Source organism: Carex rostrata, chromosome 28 (assembly GCF_964058835.1).
Source record: "Carex rostrata chromosome 28, lpCarRost1.2, whole genome shotgun sequence".
Taxonomy (NCBI): Eukaryota; Viridiplantae; Streptophyta; class Magnoliopsida; order Poales; family Cyperaceae; genus Carex; species Carex rostrata.
This window is the reverse complement of record NC_135945.1, coordinates 4,355,340-4,367,112: the sequence shown is the minus strand read 5'-3', so window position 1 is coordinate 4,367,112 and position 11,773 is coordinate 4,355,340. Positions and strand designations below refer to the sequence as shown.

General features: G+C 32.8%; 1 protein-coding gene across 1 annotated transcript; it reads right to left on the bottom strand.

Annotated features, from left to right (window-relative positions):
• Nucleotides 1–409: 409 nt before the first annotated feature.
• On the bottom strand, nt 410–4,026 carry LOC144545416 (putative F-box/kelch-repeat protein At5g24040). The gene is made up of 4 exons (XM_078293987.1): nt 3,897–4,026; nt 3,749–3,819; nt 1,210–2,335; nt 410–894 (listed from the first exon to the last, which is right to left on the bottom strand). The coding sequence occupies exon 3, from the start codon at nt 2,333–2,335 to the stop codon at nt 1,241–1,243; it is 1,095 nt and encodes a 364-aa protein (XP_078150113.1). The 5' UTR covers nt 3,749–3,819; nt 3,897–4,026; the 3' UTR covers nt 410–894; nt 1,210–1,240.
• Nucleotides 4,027–11,773: the final 7,747 nt, after the last annotated feature.

Here is an 11,773-nt window from a genome sequence, read left to right as displayed (position 1 = left end):
CTCTATCAAAACAGCAAAGTAGAGCAAATGAATTACTATGATACTGATATCAACTTGTATTAACAAATACTGCAAACTATAACTTACATAACAGGATAATTGGGTCAAGAATAGTAACATTATTCATTTTAATTCAACCCAGTAATAACAATCATCATAGTGATTGATCAAGCAACAACAATATACAGCACAGTGTCAAAAAGAGAAAAATCAATTGCATAATTACAACAGATAAGTCACAAGGATGAATTAATCAAACTATTCATATGCTGTTATAGGAAATAGATAAAATCAAGCTTTTGGGCAAAAACTGAATTCTTGTTTGGTTGGAGTTTGATACTTAAGCCGTTGCTAAAATTATTCTTATTTAATTTAATAAAATTCATACATTAGGACCTCTAAGAACAAGTTACAAAAATTACAGATCATACCTCTAAATTATTAGGTTCTTCAAACAAGTTTTGAATGCTTTAATTAGTACCAGTATGCAATAAAGCACTGTACCAACTGGTAAAATAGGGATAGACAAGCACATATGAAATAAGCAAACAAAATAAAAACTAAAAAACCAGTACCAGCAAGCATAACAGTGCCATCCTCAGCAACTAATACACAACCGCAACAGTACCAGATTAATGCTGTACCAGTACTGGTGACCTGAACACTCAATCAGGTGAGAAGGCACAAACTTATAACTTGGTTTAAATCTAACAAGGGAAATACTAAATTACAAAATAGCAAAAAAAAAAAAAAAAAGACAGGGCGTTTTTGTATCAGCTCAGTCTGGTACAAAGTCATTTCAGTGCTTCATAAATCAACCTAGGAGGTATAGCATTGCTGGTTTTAAGATTGTACCACTCTCTGACTTTAATCAATCCTTCCTTGTCAGTAAAGCTGAAAATTAAGAACATATTAGTTAATTTAAGCTTAATTGGAATATTTGCGGGATTGGTTTAGAACAATTGATACTGGTATTGGTATTGATACACTGTACAGTACTGGTACTGTCTGGTACTTACTGGTACACTGTACTGCATTGGAAAAACATGTTGGTACTGACTGGAAGCAGTGGTTAGGATTCATCGTACCAATCAGTTAATCTTAGACAAGCACTGACAAGTAAAGAGTAGAGACAGTCCAATTAGAACAACTGAACTAAATTTCTAAAGATTTAAACAAAAAGCTAAATTAATACTCAGTTAAACTTACTTGGATCTAATGAATAATTGATATTGGAAAGCTATACCAAACTAGGCACAAACCAAGTCGTCACTGAATCAAAAGGGCAAGGCAGCACCTCAGTTGTACCATCTCCTATGTCGTATCTACAAAGATATTTCCCTTCTTTCAGGAAGTAAATGCAATTCCCTTTGAATCCAGAAAAGTTACTTGCAGAGAAAGATAACCCACGATAATATTGCATAAACAACATTTGGTCACCGATATCAGCGATTTTCACCCAACAAGGTTTCCCTTCACCATCACCGAAATAGAGACAGTATATATCAAAATGACACTCCTCAGCCTCATAATACTGGAATAACCTTAGGATCTTTCCTCCTGACTCAACCATAAGTGTGTAACCTTTTAGAAGAGGGTTTGTGCTCTCTGGTGGTGCGACTTGATAAGCCAATTTTTTGGTCGCAATATCAATAACATTCGTAATGCCAGTTTCTTCGTCATTACTGAAGTATTGTCCCATGTAAAATGCATTAGCACTGTTGCCGGCCCCTTCAACATAGACCCAATCGTCAGCCCCAGGCCGCCAAAAAGCCATAATATTGGGTCCGGGATCATATTCCCCCATGTCCTCCAACTCAAAATAATTGCCAACTTCTGCATCTCCTGATATAACCACAATATCGCCACCTTCAATTGTATCTGGACCAATATAGTCCGGGGACCCACAGACATTAACCCAAGGAGTCCATATCTCATCATGAGTAAGAGGATTAAGGAGATACTTCTGGTAACTTGTCGAGTGAGAGGCAAGTAAGTAGCGGAATGCAGGGCCCTTAAGCCGAGCAGGCCGGGAACCTGGACAAAAGATAGTGTGAACTTTACCAGACGAGAGGCAGTAGAAGCGTATAATGGCATTTTCACAATCTTCTTCAGGGCCGCCTTCACGGAACTCTAGAAGCCATGGGAGTTGTCGCGGAGGATCAGTGACTGGAGCGGAGAAGTGCCATCTCTTGCAAACGGCACGGAAGCGTATGAAATCAGAGATATCAGGGAGCTTTTTTGAGAATAGATGGAGAATTTCTTGTGGAAGTTCAGACCAGTTTCTCTCAAGGCAGACTCCATTGGTAGCGTGTTTTGTCTTTCTCTTGGGCATCTGATTTTTGGAGGAAACAAAGTGTAGTAAGTAGTCAGTACTAAAGGGTTTTTCAATTTGGTTTTTTACGGTATCACCATTAGCCTCCAACAAGCTAAATAAAAGGAAAGGAGCATAGTATTAATGCACCTCAGTTCATTCAAGCCCCCTTTGGTTTCAAGGGAATAGGTCTAATGATCTGTGAGTCATTATGCCCGGATAGATAAATTCTAATTTGGCCCTTCTGAGGAACCTATACTGGTTCTTAAAGTGGTCACAATGCATACAAGATGCATCTGTGGCTTCAGCAGTTTCTACCTAAATTATTCGTCCGTAAGTATGAGATCGAGATCAAATATTTTAAATCAACTTTAACGACTTTAACATATGAAGAGTTGAAAACCATTTTTTTATATTTCATTAGTACATAATAATGAGCTATATTTGAAAATTCAGATCTCAAGTGCCACAGTTAACGAGTTCCAGAGAGTTCATCACTTTCAAATTTCAAGAATTAAGATGAACACATCTTAATTAAAAAAAATTACAGATATACTTAGTTTGATTCTTATATGATTCTTAAAAAATTATTCAGGTTATTGGATAACTAACTATATGATTTTCTATTAGTATATTAATGACTCCTATTGATATTCTAAATCAATCATTATTTAGAACTACCTCTTAGAAAAATCCTTTAAACATTTTTCAATTTGTAGCTTTTCTCCCCTTCTATTAGTTGCTTTTCACACCAACTACACACTAAACAAATTGACATTTGCAGCATTTTTTAGTGTAACAGCTTCACAATAAATTGTTACACTGCAAATGTTTCCTTTTGAATGCAAGTTGCATGGTTCCGGTAATACCACTACAAAATTGGTCAGAAATTAGCAGACTAGACTAAACAAATAAATTCAATGCCCTTGCATGGTTCTTTTTGAATGGCAAGTTTGTAGCTTTTTCCCTCTTCTATTAGTTGTTTTTACACCAACTACACGCTAAATAAATTGACATTTGCAACATGTTTTAGTGTAGCAGCTTTACAATAAATTGTCAGACTGCAGATGTTTCCTTTTGAGTGACAAGTTGCAGGTTTCTGGTAATACCAATACAAAATTGGTCAGCAATTACCAGACCAGACTAAGCAAATAAATTCAATGTGTGGACACTTTTTAGAGCTGATTTGAAACACAATTTATGCTCAGTTACAGGGTTTCAATCAAAACCCAAAATATCAAACCCATTAACATAACAATACTACCATTAATCCACCCAATTTCTTATTCTGAGTTAGAAAACGTCCATTCACAGTGTATAATTTTTTTTTATTGTGCACTTGCATTGTGCAACTTGCAAATGCTTTAAGTCACCATTAATGGCTATATTACCCAAAATTAAGCAAAACTTAGAAAGAGAAAAAAGGACTTGTACCAGTATCAAGAGAATCGAGCAAAGGAGGGTCTCGATCTAGCACCTCTCCCTCGGCCTTCCTTGTCCAGCGACTGCACCATTCACCATTCAATATAGTTTTGCTTTTTCCGAAAAATTTTTTTAAGAAAAATTGATTGATAGAGTTTACCTAGAGGAGCCGACGCGACAGAGTAGAGGCGGCGCACGGCGAGATGAGAGAGGCGTCGAAGAGAGAGAGAGGGAGAGAGACACGACAGTAGAGAGAGGCGAGAGCTAGCGGAGAGGTGAGTGAGGTGACTAGTGAGAGTTGGAGGTGCTTAATGGGCCTTTCAAAAATGGTTCAAACTCAGCCCGTTTGTATTGATATATTATGCGCTGGGTTTTGTATTGCTTGTGAATAGTGGGAACTGGGAAAGATGAACTTCGACTTTTGGGATGCCCTTGAGCTTGAGATATAATGTTGACGATTATAAGTCCTTTTATAATTCCTGTATTAGCGAGTAAGTCAAAGTTGAAATTGGTACGCTCGGTAAAAATTGGTCTCATGAGTCGAATGGCGGGTTGATAATTTCTTTTTACGATCATAATTTAGATAAGATATGTATTAAATTTGAGTTGATTCCAAAGATAGTTATTCGTTCATTAGACAATTTAAAAAATTTAATGGGTGAATTTTAGTGATTTTAGGACGAATGATCAAATGAATTTAAAAAAAAAAAACTTAATAAAGTTATAGAAATCCTTGAAAAATGCAAGTCTTCGATGGTGCAAAGAAGGCATCAGTAATAAACTAATAATGTCGAAAAGAAGGTAGCACAATTAGCTAGGAAAAAGTCATAGAATTGTTGTACTCAAAGGTCGAGAGTTCGATTCCTCCTCACAACTTCACAGCTTCTGTAAACGTTTTCAAAAAAAAAAAAACTAATAATGTCAATTTCAAGAGCCCTTAATTCAAATATTCCGAGAGGAGAAAATAAGCGCAGTGCTTATATATTCTTTGATGACTTAATCTATTTGCTTGATTTTCTTCCTTTGGTTGATTTTAGTTGAGTACAAATATTCAAACCTTATCAAATGAAAAGTAAAAAATCATCTATATATTTTTTTTTATTGACAAGTACAGAGACTTTCATTTCAGACATTCCAACGTGTTAATTCAAAGGAGAGAATTCGAGAATACAGATGATTATTATAGGAATTAAAATTAGTTGACGTCGTGTTCATGACAAAATATGAACACATTGTACTTTTGTGATCTTGATAAGTACCTGTATTACTGTGTTATTCTTATTATATATTTCGGGTATTTAGCTTAAAGTCCGTGTAGAAATAGTAATTATACACGGCTGTTTATGTAATAATTCGTGTAGCTCGGTATTATTGAGAGCGACGCTGGCAAGTGTTTGTACACGGCTATTTATATAATAATCCGTGTAGCTATCTTATAATCGCACACGGGTAAATATCTGTGTGTATTTATTCAAGGATTTCTACGCCCTCACACTCTACACGGTAGGAAATCCATGTAGCTCCTTCATTATGTCTGTGTGGAATCTCCATTTCTGTAGTAGTGAATAAAATACAAAATAAAACAGAGCTCTTGGCCCATTAATGTAAAACCAGGCCTGTCTCATTTCTAAGGCTGGAAAGAATATAATTTGCGTGTGTTTAAGATTGTACTAATTTGAAAAATCTTACACATACTTTAAGGATGCCTATTCACAACTTTCAAATGATTTCACAAGATTATTTATACATATTTTATATTTATAGACTGTGATGTTTTTTTTTTTTTTTTATAATGTTGTGCTCATAAATCAAAGAAATTAAATAATCACTAATAAATAATTCACTATTTTATGTTTATAGTATTTACGCTTGTTGAAATTCACAAAATTTGAGATATTGGAGGAAACAAATAAAGGTAGGGCTTAACGAAATTATTAAGTTTGCTTACTGACAAAAATTCATAAATACTGAAGAGCTCGTAAAATATAATAACAAATATGTTACATGAGTATATATGCACGAAAAGTAAAACTAATATTCTATGTATTTTCTTATTTACATATGCACAATTTGGAGATTATCATTATGTACAATTTCTCCAATATTTGAGAATATAGGTGTACTAATTCAGGAATTGAATAATTGATGACGTTATTTCTATAGTTTGCGAAGTATGATGGTTTTACCAATTTTTTTTATGTTAACTAATTTGTAACTTTGATGGTTTTCTATTTGGTTGGATATAGACAACTCTGTACGATGTATGGCCATATATCACTATCTATTCTGTAGTGGTTCGCACCAATGGCATCAAGTTACTCCATAGAAGTGCTCGAGTTAAGGAATTCGATTTTAAAGCAGATTGAGTACTACTTCAGGTGTTACTTTTTTGCCTAAGTTTGACATTTTTCATTGTAATCTATAACTTGAAATATGTATGTCACTTGATATATTTATCTTTTCAGCTTTGAAAATCTGGTCAAGGATATATATATTCGCAAAAATATGAACGGGCCAGGATGGGTGCCAATTTCTTTTGTTGCTAATTTCAAGCAAGTTAGTATTGTTTATCCTATTACATTCTTAACTTAAAACTTACAGTATTTATATACGCTACTTTCGCATAAGTCAACACGTATGGATGAATAACTTGAGAATCCAATCTAATTTATTCGAGAGTGCATTTAAAGAAAGTATGATGTTAGTACTTGCACTATATCTTTTTTTTTTTTATAGTATTTGCTCAAGTTATATCCAGCCTTTAATTAATATTGATATACCAATTTTTGTTTTATATCCGGTCTTTATTGTTGCGATGAGTGATATTTAGTATAAAGTTATATTGAAGGGAACAACCAGTAAAATTGACTTCAAAGAGAACCTATATTTTGTAAACAACATTTGAAGAAACCGTATCAATCTTTAGTACATCATGCATGAATTATAGTGTCATAAAACATGAGGTTGATGCATGCCATACTACAGGTACTGAATAGTTGCCCCAATATTGTTGGCCTTTATGTATGCATGGATGTTAAAATTGATAGATAGTCATGATAACATGCTATCTTACATTAATTATGTTGTGTTATTTTTGTTCAATTTGAGAAATTTGCGGCCCATTTGATAATAGGCTTTGTTAAATTGTGTTTGAAGACATTATTTTCTAATTTTTAATTAACATATATATCACTGCCCTTTTTTATAGAAAAATTGAAATTGCTATAGTTTTATCTGCTTACAAGAATAATATCATTGTTTTGTGTTTACATTATTATTATTTTCCTTTTTTTATTATGTTGTTTTATTTCTAGACTATGTTATTTTGATTATGCATGATAGGTGAAGCAAATGAGTAATAATTTGTAAATTATTTTAAAAAGTCTTAATAATTCAACTGTAGTTGAAGTTCAGGTATATATGTATTCTTTTTTATTTCTCTCTCTATCTTCTATATTAATTGTGAATAAATCTGTCAATATAGGTACATGATGATCACCAAGCAATGATGCCTGAAACCTCATTTAGTCTATATAATTTTAAACACTATGAAAAAAAAGATAATGAAATGGTGGTAACCTATTAGTTGGAGATTTATGAGTATATTCAAGTCTTCTTATTTATCTAAAATTTATTCTTAGCCTCTTTTTTATTTTCTACTTTTGTAATTATAGGACAACAAGATTAGGAGGTGTAAAAATTGGATGACAATATAGTTTTGTAATTAGAAGTACCAGTGTTGTCCTGATTCTATATTTCCGATTTTAATATCTTAATTTGAACTATCTCCTAGTTCTCACTGTTTAAGTGAAACATTCAATTATGTCCTGTTGGATTTTTTTTTTTTTTTTTGTCAATCTGTCATGTAAAAAGGAATTGGGCTAATTGAATTCAATTTTGACTTTAAGTCAATAAACAACGAAAAGAAGAAGGAAGGGTGCCAAACCAGACCAGGGCATACGGTCAGGAGCAGAAAATAAATCGCTGCGCTTGGGCCACATGAGATGACGGAGAGCCACTAAAAAAAGTAACTGGAGATCTCCCTCTTTTTTTAATGCAAATTTCAGGAGTATCTCAAAATGTTTGTCCAAGCCTCAAGATTATCAAGTGGGCTGTTTTTGATGATTTCTCAGTTTTTACGCCAAAATCAGGATCCCTAGCCTAAGCTCAAAGTGGCACATTTCAAGGGCATGAGTATGATGTTTTCGTGGCATCACTAGTGGAAAAACTGGAATTAGAATCGGTTATTTACGCACATTAGGATCGGAATTTAACCGATCTTGATCCGGACGATACTAATACTAAACTAATTTGGATCGGTTAAATAACCGATCCTAAAAGTTTGAATTAGAATCGGTTGTTTCAAATAACCAATCCTAATAGTATTATTAGGATCGGTTATTTTCAGCAACCGATCCTAATGGGTATTAATCTGGATTGGTTGTTTAAAATAACCGATCCTAATAGTACTAATTAGGATCGGTTATTTGAAACAACCGATCCTAATTCGAATTTAAAAAAAAAAAAAAATGGAATTAGGATACAAGTGACTGATTAGGATTGGTTTATTTATTTTTTTTTATTTTTTTTTGCAGAACCAACATTTTGTGAATCCATATTATAATGCATTACATATTATAACAAGAAATTTAAATCCAAAAAAATTAATTAACAAACATACAAGTGACTGATTGAGTTATTTCTTCAATTAACACACATTTATGTAATTAATGTAAAGCACAAGAATAAAAAAAATAATAATTACCTCTTTTGCAAGCACATCACTTGAGATTAGAAAAGACCTGAAAAACAAAAACAAAGGAAACAATTAGATGGTGTTTTTCCAATAAAAAATACAAAAAGAAAATGTGTTTTAAAAGTATAATAATGAGAAAATTAGATAAAGCTAATACCGTGATAGTTGATCGGCCGGATGATTAAGTAACTTGAGCGAGATGTCCTCAAAACTGTAAAACAATATACAAACACCATTAATTAATTTTTGAAAGAATAAAAAAAATAAAAAACTGACACAATTGAGCCGGAGGTGCGAGAGGCTCAGCTTTGAGAGGGAGAGACGGAGACAGAGAGAGAGAGAAACACGGAGGTCTGAGGATTTGAGAGGGAGAGACAGAGACATAGAGAGAGAGACGCTAAGTTGAAAATGAGAGGCGCAAAATGAAAATAAGAACCCTAAGCAGGTTATATAGGGAGTTATCAGGATCGGTTATTTATTGAACCGATCCTAATAGTATTGAGACTCAAAATTTTTGGTTAAGTACAGAGGCGCGAAATGAAAATAAACCCTAGCGCCAAATTAGAATTAGGATCAGTTAATTAAAAAAAACTGATCCTAATAGTGCTATTAGGATCGGTTATTTGAAACAATCGATCCTAATTTTTTTGTTTTTTTTGTTTGCAGAACCAACATTTTGTGAATCCAGATTATAATGCATTAGGATAGGTTATTATAAACAACCGATCATAATGGTGCATATATTAGGATCGGTTCACTAAAAATGCCGATCTAAATAGTTTTTAAGATCTGTTTTTTTGAAAAAACCGATCCAGATAGGCCGATCCTAATTCCAGTTTTTCTACTAGCTGTGCATAAGCTTACGGGAATGCCGTGTTCTTCAAACTCTGGGACTAGAAGTGTGTGACTTGATTATCCAAGTTTCTCCAAACACACTAAAGAAATTGACTATATGTGATTGCGGTCAATAATTAAGGGATTGAAATTATATTATTTTAGTCAATTATACTGTATGTGATTGCGAATCCATTTTTATTTGAAAGGATATCTATGTTTATTTTGTTGTGTTGTGTTGTGTTTACTTTTTTTTCATTTATTAATCAAGTCAGGCTTCTATTTTCAATACGACCCGCTTCAAATATTGGTTGCCTCTGTTTCAAATTTGGCAAACTTTTTTTTTTAGTTAAAATAAGAGTCATGCTTCTAGTTTTGAATTATTTAGTTAGTTAAAAAGTAAGTTATCAAAGTCTTATTAATGAGAAAAATAAAATCAAAGGAATATATATAAAAAAAGGCTCAAGAGTCATCACACCACTAGTTTTGTAAATTATCGTGTTATCGATTTCAGAGAAAGGGTCATCCAATGGCAACAAGATTTCTTTTTTTTTTTAAACTTGGCACGAATCTCAAAGCACAAATAATACGGCCCCTTGCGGAATCATCTCGAGCAATTATCGGCTGAGAATAAATCTGGACCATCCGTTTCAATTGTGTTGGGTCAGGTACCTGGGAGGATACGTATCCCTGTAAATTATCATGTCATCGATTTCAGATAAAAGGGTCATCCAATGGTAAAGGTTATAGATTTAATAAATCCGGCACAAATCTTGTTGTGGTCTAAATAACCCATATTTTTTATCCTATTCCCTATATATACGAGGTGTAATTTTGTAGGTTAAGTCTTTTGGTGTGATTCATCTAACGGTGTTCACAATTTCTAAATGAGTTCTTTAATATTTGTTATATATACACTTTAATTCAAAGAGTTTCTATATATCCCTATGTATGTTTACATTGGATGAATTATAAATCATAATATATATATATATATATATAGAGGTTGGCTAAAATCAAAGTGGTAGTTCCTGAGCTTTGGTGCTATCAATTCGTTTTTTAATTTTAAAATTTCAAAACGTCGATCCGAACCGTTCAAGTTGTTCTCCATATTAAATTGTGCTTGGAGACCAAATTTTACATTTTTCTGAATTTTTTTACTATTTATTATGCCACTTTGAAAACAGCTGATCCAACGGTGGCTTCTGATTTTACTGTTTTGTTAAGCCACCGTTGGATCAACGATTTTCAAAGTGGCTTAATAAATAGTAAAAAAATTCATAAAAATGTAAAATTTGGTCTCCAAACACAATTTAATATGGAGAACAACTTGAATGGTTCGGATCGACATTTTGAACTTTGAAAATTAAAAAAACGAATTGGTAGCACCGAAACTCAGGATCTACCACTTTGATCTTAGCCAACCTCTATATATATATATATATATATATATATTGTTTTGTACAAAATATTTTTGCAAATTTAGATTAAATTTGCAAATATTTGAGACGTTGGAGGAAACTTATGAAGGTAATAAAATTTTAATTCATATTCTCGGAGTTAATTACTTTTCATAATTAAGCTCCTATACAATATTGACAAATAAATGAATCATAACTTTTCATAATTATTCTCATATGGGATTTTTCTGAAGCATAATTTTTAATTTGCATTTTATTTGTGAATATTCATTAAATGAGTATAATAGAAGAAAAAAAATACAAGGATCGTTGTATATTTGTAACCAAGTGTCAAACATCACCCTGTATTTTTAAACTGAAGAAATAACCCCTTACATTTCCTAAATAGCTGCTAATACTTCTTTCATTCAAATTAATATTATATTTTTTTAAAATTCAAACATAGCTCTTATTTTTTTTATTAACATTAAAACAAAACTTGAAGTGGCATACAGGCGAGGCAGGCCGGTCTTCCCGACTCGTTGGAGGCATTTCTAAACCTTATTTAGTGCTACTTTTTGTTTATGTTAAATTGTTAATGACATAAAATATTTGTGCAACTCTTGCGCGCAAAGGCCTATATGGGGGTCTGGAAAGGATTGCCGAGATACTGAATGTGCAATGCCGGGCTTTTCTCACTGTGCATGATTTGCTACAGTTTGTTTATCTAGGACACATTTAGGAAGATAAAGTTAACTTACTTCAGAGCTATATTGACTCCATTTCATTTCTTTGTTCTTGGGTTTTTCCGGTCAATGTAAGTGTTACATAACAAATATGTTGGTTTGTCTAATATAATCCAAAAGTTTCATGGAGTTCTTTATTTTTATTTTTTTTGTATTTGCGCTATATGGTTTGTTGGTTTTGTTTCTTACCAAGACAGAATGAAAATCAAATACGATGCATAGTTATAATATACTCTCTCTCTATATTGGTCGGGTATTGGTACAACATTAATTTGGTACAGTACCGGTTCCGGTATCAGCT

Excerpts from the sequence above, each read along its gene's own strand:
- LOC144545416 (XM_078293987.1), bottom strand. The coding sequence starts at position 2,335 with ATGCCCAAGAGAAAGACAAAACACGCTACCAATGGAGTCTGCCTTGAG.